Here is a 14,346-nt window from a genome sequence, read left to right on the forward strand (position 1 = left end):
ACTAGGACACACTGAGAGAACCATAGAACTCATGAGTAAGACTAAAGCACCCTGCACCACAGAGACCAGGACACACTGCTGTAGAAGGCGAAGAGAAGTGGCTATAAGTTGACCCATCACCCTTCCTCCAGGCCAGCACATGGAGAGGTTTCCCCTGAGCCTCGGGTTCCTCCAGTGTGAAAAAAGAACCTGGGTTAGGGGAAGGAGGGAACCAACCAGCAAAAGAAACCATCAACAAAGTGAAAAGATAACCTATGGGATGGGGAAAAAATTGCAAACCCTCTATACGATAAGGTGGATACTGTATCCAATATGAATACATTATATATGTTTGGATATTATATCCAAAATATATAAAGAAGTCACCCAACTGAAGAACAAATCCACAACCCAATTAAATGAATCAAGGACCTAAATAGATATTTCTCCAAAGAAGATACATGGAAGGTCACCAGACACATGAAAAGGGGCTCAACATCACTAGTCGTTAGGAAAATGCACGTCAAAATCACAATGAGCTATAATCTCACACCCATTAGAACATTCCCGATCAAAAAGACAAGAGATAACAAGTGTTAGCAAGGTTTGGATAAAAAGAGAACTTTTGTGCCCTGTTGGTGGGAATGTAAATTGGTGCAGCCACTGTGCAAAACAGTATAGAGGTTCCTCAAAAAAACAAAAAAATTAAAAATAGAAACACCGTATGATTCAGCAACTCCACTTCTGAGACTATATCCAAAGAAAATGAAAACACCAACTTGACAATATATCTTCACTCCCATGTTCACAACTCCCACGTTCACAGCCGTATTATTTACAATAGCCAACCCATGGGAACAACTTAAGTGTCTATCAACGGAAGCATGAATAAGAAAAATGTAATATGTATAAAATATTCCACTGTATATGTGTACAATATTCTACTACATGCATATATATGTATACATACAGTATACATATATATATATGTATATGTAATAGTCCACCAGAACTCGATCTAGAGGTCTAAGTCCAGAGCTCTATATCTAGGGGAATATTATTCAGCCATAAAAAAGGAAATTCTGCCATTTGCCACAACATGGAAGGAGCTTGAGGACATTATTCTAAGTGAAATAAGTCAAACAGAGAAAGACAAATACTATATGATCTCACTTATACGTGGAATTTTAAAAAGTAAAACTCACAGAAAAAGATCTGACTCCAGTAGAAGTGGTGGGGAGGGCAGGGGGAACTGAAGGAAGGGGGTCAGAATGCACAAACTTTCAGTTATAACATAAGTAAGTCCTAGAGATATAATGACATGATGATCAGAGCTCATGCTGTTGTATGGTACATAGGGCAGTTGTTAAGAGAGGAAATTATAAGACTTCTCATCACAATGGGAATTTTTTTCCTTTTTTCTTTGCATTATATCAACATGGGAAGGTGGATGTTAGCTGAACCTATTATAATCATTTCACAATAGGTGTAAATCAAACCATCATGCTGTATGTCTCTATGGTGATGAATGTCATTTTTTCCTCAAAACTTGAAAAAAATAATATGTATTTATTTAATCTATTTATTCTCAGGAAATCTTCCAAAGGGGACTCATACTTTAAAAGGACTCTTGGAGTTCCTCTCACTAAAGAGAGCTAATGAGGAAAGATCACAGAAGCTTCCATTAATTAATCTGTAGGGAAATGGAACTGATATTTCTCTTTGATCATTAGGGAAATCTCCAGTAGAGAAATCTTCCCAAGAAGACTTTAGAAACAGGCACAATGGTCCACCTGATAAACTGAAGGGGCTTTAGCTGCATTAACCCAGGGAAAGGATCCCCTTTGTCTCAGCAGGAGGTAAGAGGAGAAGACTCATGAGTCCAAGTTGTAAGCTTGTCCTGGGTAGAGGAAAAGGACATTCAGCTTGGGCTCCTTCTACTGACTTAAATGACGGTATCTGCAGGCATGTTCGAGATTGCGTGAGTGGCTGAGTGGAATAAGGCTCAGGGGGAAGAGAGACACTTGTGGGATTAAAAATTAGTGATGATGTTATGTTTTTTCCTGGGGTGTGATGATGGAATCATAAAACTTTTTCCCTAATAATCAGACTGTTCCTCTGCTTTCACAGCCTCAGAGTTTCTCTAAATTAATTCTGATCCAGGAGGACACCATTTTACATACTGGTCTCTGTTCCTAGTCATGTGGCTAGGAACATAAACCAAATAGGGTCATGAGTGAAGAGGTCAGATGCATCTGAAGAGCCTATTCCCGAAAACATTATTCCAAGGAATTGAGTCAAATTGAGCATGGTCTGTACCCCCCAGACTTATTTTTATATTCACCTTCCTTTCTCCAAGTGGGACTGGGTCAGCTCGTTTCTCTCCTTCCAGTCTCCAATGGGTACATTTTGAATTGACACATTAATTTCTGTAGAGTAGGACATTGATTTTGCTTAAACATAAGCATCCCAGATTCTATTAAAAGATTAAAATCACTCACTTAGGGGAAATAGAGGTGCCAGAAACACAGTAAGTCAGTAACTCTGACTGCCTTTGGGGTCCAAAATACTTCAGTTCTAAGGTGATAGTTGTAGACATCTTCACAACGATTTGCAGCTGCTCTGCCCCTTCCCTGAATCTCGTTGTGTGTGTCGGGGTTCAGCTGAACTAAGAGGGAATTGAACAGGCAAGTGTCAGGGTAGGGGGTTCAAAAAACACTGAGCCCAAATGAAAGTAACCATGAAGCTTTTGATCGACAATGTGAGCAAAAGGTGGAAAGCAGAGAAAGTGCCTCCTCCAGCCCCTGTCACATTCCCTGAGAAAACTGTCATGGATCAAGTGTCAGGGCATCTGTGCAAACAGCAGCATCATTCCACTGTTGACAGAGTGCTGCACAAAAGGTCCCAGCAGTTTTATGGACTCTGGGATGGAGAGGAGGATACAGAGTGACCCCGGGGTTTCTCTCTCTCATCCCCTAAAGAAGCTTGGGAAGGAGTGCCTGAAGAGGACCTTGTCCTAAGGCTGCAAACAGAGCTGTAGGGGTGTAATTGCTAGGGTAAATGGTGACATGCAAGGGATACAAGCAGCCAGAGGACCCCAGTCCTTGTTGCAATTCTCTTAGAGGTTATGGTGCATGGGCTGCCACCAAGTGCCAGGAGGTGGCTTTCCCTGGGAGCCTGCGCAGGAAAGCCTTTGTAATCACCTGTAGTCTGGTCTGAAAACCACACAGGGTTCACCTCGGCCCCTCAGTGCATGTACATATTTGAGGTGGAGGGTAGAGTAGGCGAAATCTCCCGTCCCCTTATTATTTTATAACTGTGTCTTGGACTCTCAAGTCCTTTATTCAAAAACTTTTGCATAACTTAAATACCGTCCCTTTGTCAATCACAAGTTGATTCCATCCACCTGGGGCTTGGGTCCGCCTAACATTTCTGTGGATTTCAGGACAGCCTGTGGATTCCTTTCCTGGGTTTCTCCAAGCCCCTCCATTCAACTGTTCTAAGCTTTGCAGAGTCCAGAAGATCAGGAAGGGCAAGTCTGTTCCCGGGGACTCCCATGGGCCCACACTGCTCTCCTGATCTGCTTGGAGTTGGGCTTGGCAGGACCGGAGTGATGAGTCCAAATTACCACTAATGATCTCCTACAGATGTAGGGTACTACCACATTCCATCCACCTGGGACTGACCTTTTCTTGGGCACAAAAACCTTTTCTTAAACTCTTCTGGCCTCTGCCTACTGCCCAGTTCCAAGGCTGCATCCACATTTTTAGGTATTCATTCGAATAGTATCCCTCCTTCTTGGTATCAGTTTCTGTCTTAATTGGTTCAGGCTGCTGTAGCAGAAGTACCAGAGATAGGGTGGCTTACACAAGACAGTTATATGTAGCAGCTCTGCAGCCCGGAACTCTGAGGTCCAGGTCAGGAAGACTTGCTGTCTGCTTTGTAGATGACTGCTTCTCTCTGTATCTGCTCCTGCAGGCAGCAGATCGAAGATGTTCTCTCCAGACTCTTAGAAGGGAACTAATGCCACTCATGAGCTCATCTAGTTCTTATTACCTTCCCAAAGCTCCATCTCTTAGTACTATCACTTTGGGAAGTGAGGTTTCAACACAGGAATGAGAGGGGGCAGGAACCGAAAATATCCAGTCCACAATAGTCATATAAATGGAATCATGCAATATGCAGACTTTGGCTTTTTTCTCTTATCACCATGCATTGGAGATTAGTCTGCGTTGTGTACATGTTACTCATTTTCATTGCTAAGGGGTAGTTCATTGCATGGATATGCCAAGTTCGTGTATCCCTTTACCAGTTAGAGACCATTAGGGTTGCTTGCAGTTTTATAAATAAAGCCTCGATAAATATTTGCTTACAGGTGTTGGTGTAATCATAAACTTCCATTTTTTTCCAAGCTTCTATTTAAACTCTAATTAGCTAACATGTATGCTAAAATAGGTTTCAAGTGTCGGATTTAGTGATATAAACAAGTTTTCATTTATTTTGGGTTAATAACTTAGGAGTGGAGTTGCCAGGTGACATGTTGAATGTATGTTTGACTTCATAGGAAACCGCCGAAATCAACCCTCGTGGCCACACCATTTTGCATTCCTACCAGCGCTAAAGGAGAAATCTAGTTGCTCTATACTTCCCCTGGCTTTTGGCATCACCAGCTGTTTTGCTTTAAAAAAATGTGATTGTTCTTATAGGTATGTTATGGTGATGTGTCTCACTGTGGCTTTAAGAGTTTTTGAGTTTTCATGTATTTTGGGTATGTCTTCTGTTGGATACATGTCTCACAAACACTTTCTCCCAGAATGGCTTTTCTTTTCATTCCCTTAATAGTGTGGTTTGCAGAGCAATCAATTTTGATGAAACTCAATTTGTCAGGTTTTTTTTTTTTTCTTCTTTTACATACTGTGCTTTTGATGTTCTGGCATATACATTTTTTTTAAAAGATTTTATTTATTTATTTGACAGAGAGACAGAGATGACAAGTAGGCAGAGAGGCAGGCGGAGAGAGAGGAAGGGAAGCAAGCTCCCTGCTAAGCAGAGAGCCCAATGCGGGGCTTGATCCCAGGACCCTGAGCTGAAGGCAGAGCCTTTAACCCACTGAGCCACCCAGGCACCCCTGGCATATACATTTTTGTTGAACCAAAGGCCATAAAGAAGTTCTCTTCTAGTTTCTGGGAGATATTTTATGGTTTTTGGTTTTACATTTAATTCTATGATCCATTTTGTGTTAATTCTTGTATATGATGCAAAACTTTTTTTGAGCACATTTGTTTCCAGTTTTCCCAGTACAATTTGCCAAAAATGCTTTTTTCTCTCTGGCTTGAACATTTGTATGAATGTCTATTTTTATACTCTCTTTAGTTCCATTGATCAATGTGTCTATTCTCTTGACAGTACTACACTATCTTGATTTTTTTTAGCATTATAGTGAATCTGGAAATGTTATCAGCAGTTTTATCCTCTAGGTTTGCTCTCTTTTTTTCACAATGTTTTCCCTAGTCCCTTGTATTTTCATATATATTTTAGAGTTAGCTTCTTAATATCTATAAAAAACACCCTACTTGGATTTTAAGTGAGATTGCATTGAATGAATCTATATATTATATGTAATGTATACACTCTTATATATGAATATTCATGTATCAGATGCTCTATAATGAGCAGAAGAAATAATGACAATTGATAACTATAGAAAAACACTTAGCATAATATTTTATGAAATCTGAGGGATTTACATGTATACGTGTAAGCAACATTTCCTAATTTTCTGTGGGCACTTGGTTTTCTAGAAGCTGCAACCGATATTTGTCAAATTTAGTTCTACATAAAGCAGTTCTTAAAAGATCTTTTTCAAAAATATATATATTCAATTTTGTAATGAGATCTCTGAAAAACATCTCAGAATGAGCCAAAGATTTTTTCCTCTGGGTCCATCTATGTTTCCCGTGCCTCATGTTCACTTGGAATTCCAGATGCCACTCTTCAGTAAAGTTGCAAGCTTTATACATTGGTTCTGCTTATGGGTAATTTTTCAAATAGTAGCAGCTCGGGGCAACTATTTGGCTGTCTTCCCAGGGACTATTGGCATACAGCATAATCAAGTGCTCTAAGTTAATCATATGAGGAGCTCACTTTTAAATGGCTCAACATTATCTCAAAAAAGAACTTAACTTTCAACTTCCTTGGTGTTCTCAACATTTCTCTTCAACTGATTTTCTATCTCTGATAGACCAGGTCTCTGAATTGCCAGGGGAGGAAGAGTCCCAGGTATACCTGATGAGTTTCCTTGTACTGACTTTAGAGACCTCTTCATGCTTCCTGACACTTTCAAGGGATGTAAATTGTCCTGGACTCTCACATTTTGGCCCCAACTTTCTCATGTTTTGATGGTCTTTGTTAAGGTATAAATGTTCTGTGTGGGAAGACTTAGCTACCTCCATAAGACTCTGCTTCTTTTCAATATATATGATGGACTGACATCTAGAAGTCTGACTGAAAGATTTCAAGAAGGTTCTAAAGAGGGAGCTCCAAGTTCACCCACTGAGGCTTCTTTCTTCTTCCGGAACCCTAAAGCTCAGTTCCACTCAGCTCTTCCCTCTGTGCTGGCCAGTCTCCACAAGCTATATCTTTTTTGTTGCTGGAAATAATTTCCTACCATAGCTTAAAAATTTTTCCCTCTTCTCTAACCACACTGTGGTCTGAAAAAGCAGCAGAATAGTGAAAACGGGATTTTTCAGAAAGTGCAGAATATAAATTTGCAATGTCTAATCCATAGTCAGGAAACATTAGAGAATTTAACTAGTGTGATTCACAATAATTTAAGGGAATTCTTATAAAAGGTGATTACTTTTAGCATCCCTAATATTCTACTTTATTTTAGTTGTTGTAGCTTATAAACATGACATTGTTAATATCTTATTTATTATTATTTGCCTCCTACATTGGAATATCAGCTCCATGAATACAGAGTGCTTTTTTTACTACCAAATTAAAATACAAGTGTACAGTTGTGTTTGGCATGTAATACCAAGAATGATGGTTGGTTAGTTAATTAATTAATTAATTAATCCAAGAATGATGCTTAATTAATCCAAGAATGATGGAGTTAGATCATCTACCTAAAGCTTTTCTTCCTTTGACTCTTACATGAGCCAAGAGATCTAACTCTTTATGTTTCATCTAGGGAGGGAGCTGTGTCTTTCTACCTGTGACAATTAAAGCTGCTGAGATCATGGTAAGAACTAACCAAACCTCGACAGTGACAGAGTTTCTCTTCTCTGGATTCCCCCAGTTTGAAGATGGTAGCCTCCTCCTCTTCATTCCTCTGCTCATCATCTACACATTTATTGTTATCGGGAATCTCACTGTATTTTTTGCAGTCAGGATGGACACCCGTCTCCACAACCCCATGTACAATTTCATCAGCGTCTTCTCCTTTCTGGAGATCTGGTATACCACAACCACCATTCCCAAGATGCTCTCCAACCTCATCAGTGAGAAGAAGACCATCTCCATTACTGGCTGCCTCTTGCAGATGTACTTCTTTCATTCACTTGGAAATTCGGAGGGCATCTTGTTGACCACCATGGCCATTGACAGGTATGTAGCCATCTGCAACCCTCTCCGTTACCCGACCATTATGACCCCCCGGCTCTGTGCTCAGCTCTCTGTGGGCTCTTGCATCTTTGGCTTTCTTGTGTTGCTCCCAGAGATTGTGTGGATTTCCACACTGCCCTTCTGTGGACCCAACCAGATCCGTCAGATATTCTGTGACTTTGAGCCTGTGCTGCAGTTGGCCTGTACAGACACGTCAGTGATTCTGATTGAGGATGTGATCCATGCTGTGGCCATCATCTTCTCTGTCCTGATTATTGCTCTCTCTTATATCAGAATCATCACTGTGATCCTGAAGATCCCTTCTGTTGAAGGCCGCCAAAAGGCCTTTTCCACCTGTGCGTCTCACCTTGGTGTCTTTCTGATGTTCTACGGCAGCGTGTCCCTCATGTACCTGCGGTTTACTGCGACTTTCCCACCCATTTTGGACACAGTTATTGCACTGATGTTTGCAGTTCTTGCACCCTTTTTCAACCCTATCATCTACAGCTTGAGAAACAAGGATATGAAGGCTGCAATCAAGAAGCTTCTCTGTCCTGGGGCGCCTGGGTGGCTCAGTCCGTTAAACATCTGCCTTTGGCTCAGGTCATGATCCCAGGTCCTGGGTCAAGTTCCAAATCAGGTTTCCTGCTCGGTGGGAAGTCTGCTTTTTCCCTCTCCCTCTGCCCACCCCACTCATGCTCTCTCTTTTTCTCAAATAAATATATAATATTTAAAAAAAAAAAAAAAGAAGCATCTCTGCCTTCAGAAAGTGTTCACTGCATCTGCAAGTTGATGTTAGCTAGCTCTTAGCCCCTCTGATTTTGAATGTTACCCTGACATACTAAACCATAAAACTAACATATAGGGGTGCCTGGGTGGCTCAGTGGGTTAAGCCTCTGTCTTCAGCTTGGGTTATGATCTCAGGGTCCTGGAATCAAGCCCCACATTGGGCTCTTTGCTCAGCAGGGTTCCTGCTTCCTCCCTCCCCACCCCCCAGCTTCTCTGTGATCTCTCTGTCAAATAAATACAATTGTAAAAAAAAAAAATCATATAATTCATCCATTGACACACTGATAGCTTCCACTTATTTCATTTCACACATTCATTTTATTTATACACATTTAATGTATCAGATTCACAAAGATTGAGAGATAAGAGAAAGGAAATACGATGTTTAAGCCATTAAAATAGATTTTGAGACATTAACTTTTATTGTTACTATGTAAGTATTATTATTATTACTATTATTCCAAAGGCATCAGTAACAAGTACAGATTACAAAACAGAGTGGTTAAGAGTATAAGATCTGTAGAGGAGGTGAAGGTTCATACTTTACTCCATACAAGCATTGTGACCTGAAACATGAACCAGCTCTGGGAGGTGCTGGATACATCTGTTACGTCAGTGCGGTGATTATGTGTGGTGTGTGTGTGTGTCCACATTCATCCCATTGTATACATTACATATGGTCTCTGGATACAAATTATATCTCAATAAAGTTGTTCAAATGAAATAGACCAGTTCACACTATGCTAGATCATCAGAAATACAATTTTGCCAGTTAAAATTTTTCAGATCCCTCATGTGATTTTTTCTATCTTTAACTTGAGTATAGTTGGCACACAATGTTACATTAGTTTCCGGTATACAATATAGTGATTCAGCTTCTCTTTATGGCCACAAGTGTGGCTACCATCTGTCACCACACAACACTATCACAACATCACTATGTTCCCTATACTGTGCCTTTTATTCCCATGGCTTATTATTTTTGAAATTCAAGGAAAAATATTATAAGAAGTTAGACAAGGAAAATAGGCCCCTAAGTCACAGGAAGAAACGTTAGACAAAACTCAAAAGAGAAAGAAAGTATGTGTTCTCATCAAAAATCCCATGCGTATTTCCAAGAAGATTACGTAATAAAAGCTAACAGATTGTAGAGAGGAAGAAGAAGGAGGAAGAGGAGGAGGAGATGGAGGAGGGGAAGAAATCTGGGTTTTCAACAGAGCGGTGGATTGAGCATATGGAGCACAGAATAATCCCATGAAAAAAAGGGGAGACATTGTGAGCAGAGAGGTGAGCGGGATCAACGTAAATTGTTCAGGGCCACAGAGGTCCACATTCATTTGCGGCAGGAGAAGAAAGTGACATTTTCCCCTCACTTCAATACTGGCACAGCCCCCAATGACATGCCTATTAGGAAATGATCTTATTTTATTTTGTTTTATTTTTTATAAACATATATTTTTATCCCCAGGAGTACAGGTCTGTGAATCACCAGGTTTACACACTTCACAGCACTCACCAAAGCACATACCCTCCCCAATGTCCATAATCCCACCCCCTTCTCCCAACCCCCCTCCCCCCAGCAACCCTCAGTTTGTTTTGTGAGATTAAGAGTCACTTATGGTTTGTCTATTTTTTATTAAATATTCTTTCAAGCTTTTTTTCTGGTTTCGGTGTATTTCCTTCAAGACTTTCCGCACGTGTTTGTTCATGTGAGAAGAGCAGGACCAACACAAACACGCTCTTTGCATGAGGCCCTGATAGACGCACGTCCCTGGAGAAAGTGGCTCGCCGTGTTCAGAGTGATAAGTACAGTCAGGAGAAAATACTTGGTGACAACTTTGATCTTAAAATCTAATGAGACAAGAGTAGAGAGGGGATCTTTCTGCTAATTAAACCCACGAGGGAAAGTGATGCTCTCCACTGTGGCGCAGGGCAGGGATCCCCTATGACCCCCACGTCCCCTTCCTGCTCTTCCCTGGGATGCCTGTTAAAAAAAAATATATATATATATATAAATATTTTTTATATATATAAAATATATATATATTATATGTCACATATAATATATATATATTGTGTGTGTGTTTTGTGTTATAAAATATATTATATTATGTGTGTGCGTTGTGTGTTATAAAATATATTATATTATGTGTGTGTTATAAAATATATTATATTACATTATATTATATTATTTGTATAATAGATACAACATCTGGAGGAATATCAAGGATCCGGAGACCCACACAGGCAGAGCAGTCCCTGTGGTCTTTGGTAGAGGTGAGTGCAGGTGGATGTCTTGAGAAAGAATTCACTCAGCACACATAAGAATAAGAACATCATAACCGGAAGACTCAGAAGCTTCGAATGTTGGTGGAGAGCCGTGACGCGTGTAGGGGGAGCCTGTGCTGGGCACGGGTATATATGAAACAAGATACTCCATTTTGATGCCATCTTTCAAGAGGTCATTTTTTCCAGACTTGATTAGGATTGTCACTCAAAGTAAATTGTCATACTTCCTTTTCAGACCGTCCCTAATTATCCTTGTTCACGTGTCCCCACAGCTATCTCGTGGGCTAAATTATAATTTCACCCAGTCGCTTGGCTCCAAGTTAATGTATTTGACGCCAACTATTTTTTACATGTCAACCCTGTTCTAGTTTACTGCCCTGAAGGAGGAGCCTGGTCTAGAGAAGGAAAAATAAGCTGTTGATGATTATTATGACACATGACACATACACTACAGAAACCCAAGACTACTAGTGCCCAACATTCTGGAGTGTTTACTATATTCCTGGCACTACTCTAAAGCACTGAAAATATGTTTACACATATTGGTGGGGGCAGTCGAGTGTCTGGGCTGGAGTCACGGGAGAATGAGTGCGTGGGTTTGTATGCTGACTTAGGCTGAGACTCACTGGGCAGTGTTTCTTCTGTAAAATGAGGGTGATCTTACTTCACTAGAGACTCAGTAAGAAATACAGCTTGTGCTTAGGGCAGCGCTTGCTACAGAACGTGACTCCATACCCCACCACACTACACAGTGCTCTTACTGCTATTGAAAGTGTCTACCTATTCCCGAAGCCTTGTGTGCCAGTATTAGTATTTTCTGCATCCTACAGAAGAAGAATTAAAGGCATAGAAAGGCTAAATGACTTGAGATAGGTCAGGGGTTGTCAGCAGTGGAGAGAACCTATTTCCAATATGCAGACTTTTGATCAGTATTATGCTTTGCTTTTGTGCCAGGAGAGGGGCAGGGTGAGGAGTGGTGGGGCGGCGGCTACCTCACAGTCAGAGGACGTGATCGACTCAGGAGACTGTGGTGATCCTGCAAAGTGGTGTGCATGAGGGAAGAGCCCTGGGATGCTAGCAGGAGAAGCCGAGGTGAGTTCCGAGTCAGATGTGTGGGTTTGGAGCTCATGGACCCACTGTGGTAAAACGCTGAAGTAGTAATAGTTGAGAACTTGTACGTGGACGAGATCACTGCAGGAGCAAATGCAATTATGGAGAGCAGAGAGCAGGAGGGAATGAGCACCTGGGGAAGAGTTTAAGAAAAGCGGTCGTGTTAATAGGAGAGAGATAAGCAGAAGAGTAGGGATGACAGAACGAATACAACTAGTGGAACAAAAGAAAAGCCCAGACGAGAACCACCTCTGAGAGCCACTGGGCACGTGTGCTGCAGCCCCTGTAACATTTGTTTTTATCCACACCCCTTACTCTTAGGGATGGAATCACAGCAGTGGAGGAGGAAAGCCTCGGGTAGCAGCGATGGGCGGTGCCAGGGCTAGAGGTCTGCAGAGTCCCCAGTACCACAGGCAGACAGGGCATCGCTAAGCTTCGAGGGAAGACCTTCAGGGCAGAAGCTCCCAGCAGTGTTGTGGGAACACGAGAGGAGCGGGGAGCTGGGTTTTACCACCCTTTCAAGAAGTTGCTTATGTCCTGTGCAGATATTTACTTAATCTTCAGGTTCCCTCTTAGGCAGGTATAATTTTTAACCTCATTTTTGCAAATGAGTACTTGAGCCTGAAAGATTAAGTAGTTTGCCAAAAGACATGATAGTAAGAGACTCAGTCGGGGTTTCAGAGCAGACCCTGGGCCTATGTTCTAATCCCCTAGGACAGAAATCTCCACAGAGGAATATGCAGGATGATCCAATGGATGGAAAGAAAAACAAATAATACATCATACAACTTCCAGTATGCTTGTTTGTGGGTTTTTTGTGCCCCTTACTTCTAAAATTATATAGATGTAGATATATATTTTAATTTATTACATCTGAATTATTACATCTGAATTATTAGATAATAATATAGTGTGTGCAGCTTATAAATGCAAATAGTTGTATTACAGGTTAAGGTGAACATAATTGCACCATTAAACGCATTTGAAGACACCTGTTTCCGTGATCGTGCCTCTGAAGAAGTGCGAAAGCATGTCAAATACAAATGCACAACCTTGAGCACATCTGGAGGTTAATTCTGAGCTGCAGGTGCCCTTCCACTGTTCTCTGTGTCTCTAACAGATTGAAGAATAAAACTACTCTGTGCCTATTTCTTTGTCGCTGAACTTTCTGTCTGTTCTCCTGATTACTTTCCCTTCTATCTGGGAAAACACATTTGTACACTGTCATAGCTATAACACCTGATGTATATATGGCCAAGATTTTTTTTTTATTATTATTATGGGGTTGAAGACTTTGCTTATTTTCTTCTGAAGTGTTGTAATTAAAGGCAAATTCACTCACCACTTCAGAAGCTGACCATGTGCTTCAGGTAATAGATCTCAGGGAACTTTTCTATTTCATTATGGATCAGGATTATGTGATAAGGTTCTTCGGAGCAGATATCTTAAAAAAAGCAAAAATGATACTTAAGAAAGTAAATTATACTTTTATTTTTAGTAGTGTATTTTGATCTTCATTAGAATAATAAGTATATACATTTAGTAAGACTAAATTATTACTATTGCCAGACCAGTTCATAAAGAAACCACAGTGTGGGGCACTATTTACATCAACACACTTCAGTGCACACAGATACACACAGATGAGGATCTTAGTCATTGCTTGCTTCCCAGGGGTAAGCATCTTTATTTTCTTTAGCAGTAAAGTCTCCTGTGCATCCATAAAATGGCAGCTTTAATTAAAATATGATTCATTTGACTTCTTAATGGAAAGCTCTGAAAACTTTCCTCTCCTTGCTCTATCCAATACTATTGCTTTAAGTTTCTATCATCATTTATGCACAATCATTTTAATTATCTTTATAAAATGCAGGTAAAAATTTTGGTATGAAAATAGTAATTTTATTCTCCATGTTTAAATTTTCTTCCTCAACTGTCCAACAAAATGACAAAAACCAAGTTTATATTAATTTCTTTAGATACCCTAAACCCAAAAGACACACAGAACACAAAACCATACTTCCCAGCAGACATCACACTCGTATCTCAAAAAACAGAACAAACCAAACCAACCAACCAACCAACCAACCAACCAAACAAACAAAAATCTGTGGAAACAAGGAAAGGCGACTTCATTAGACAAAATGTAAAGTCACACTATATATAAAACAAAATTTAAGAGAGATCAATACAGACAAGAGAAGGGTTTAGCTGGGAAATATTTTGAAGTAGTCTTTTTGATAAAAGTGTTGGAAATTCCAAACAGAACTTGGATTTTGATAGATAAAAGTTGGAGCCTGTAGATACAGGTTTATTAAAGGGTATCGATGTTTCTCTTCATCAAATGGTGGATTTAAAACCTTGTCCCTGTTCTTCGGTGGATGGCATGTTAAGTAAAGTTGGGACATCTTTGCCTCAAAAGTCTGACTTTAGGATGCCACAATCAACAAAGAAAAGGGCCCATTAGTGACTACTTGTAAAAGATCTGGTCTACAGCTACATCTGCCATAAGAATTAGAGTTCTGAGCCCTACCAAGGAAACCATTACAATGAAAGGGCCACTGTAACAGG

General features: G+C 40.3%; 1 protein-coding gene across 1 annotated transcript; it reads left to right on the forward strand.

Moving 5' to 3' along the window:
• Positions 1 to 2,719: 2,719 nt before the first annotated feature.
• LOC132026019 (olfactory receptor 6K3-like) lies at positions 2,720 to 12,161 on the forward strand. Its single transcript, XM_059413962.1, has 4 exons — positions 2,720 to 2,740; positions 7,175 to 7,225; positions 7,283 to 8,138; positions 12,097 to 12,161. The coding sequence occupies exons 1-4, from the start codon at positions 2,720 to 2,722 to the stop codon at positions 12,159 to 12,161; spliced, it is 993 nt and encodes a 330-aa protein (XP_059269945.1).
• The last annotated feature ends 2,185 nt before the right edge of the window (positions 12,162 to 14,346 follow it).

The sequence above is a fragment of the Mustela nigripes genome, chromosome 10 (genome assembly GCF_022355385.1).
Source record: "Mustela nigripes isolate SB6536 chromosome 10, MUSNIG.SB6536, whole genome shotgun sequence".
In the NCBI taxonomy this organism is placed as follows: Eukaryota; Metazoa; Chordata; class Mammalia; order Carnivora; family Mustelidae; genus Mustela; species Mustela nigripes.

Excerpts from the sequence above, each read along its gene's own strand:
- LOC132026019 (XM_059413962.1), top strand. The coding sequence starts at position 2,720 with ATGAAGCTTTTGATCGACAAT. Across the intron at positions 2,741-7,174 it reads TGAAGCTTTTGATCGACAAT|GGAGGGAGCTGTGTCTTTCT; the intron begins GTGAGCAAAAGG and ends TGTTTCATCTAG. Across the intron at positions 7,226-7,282 it reads TTAAAGCTGCTGAGATCATG|TTTGAAGATGGTAGCCTCCT; the intron begins GTAAGAACTAAC and ends GGATTCCCCCAG.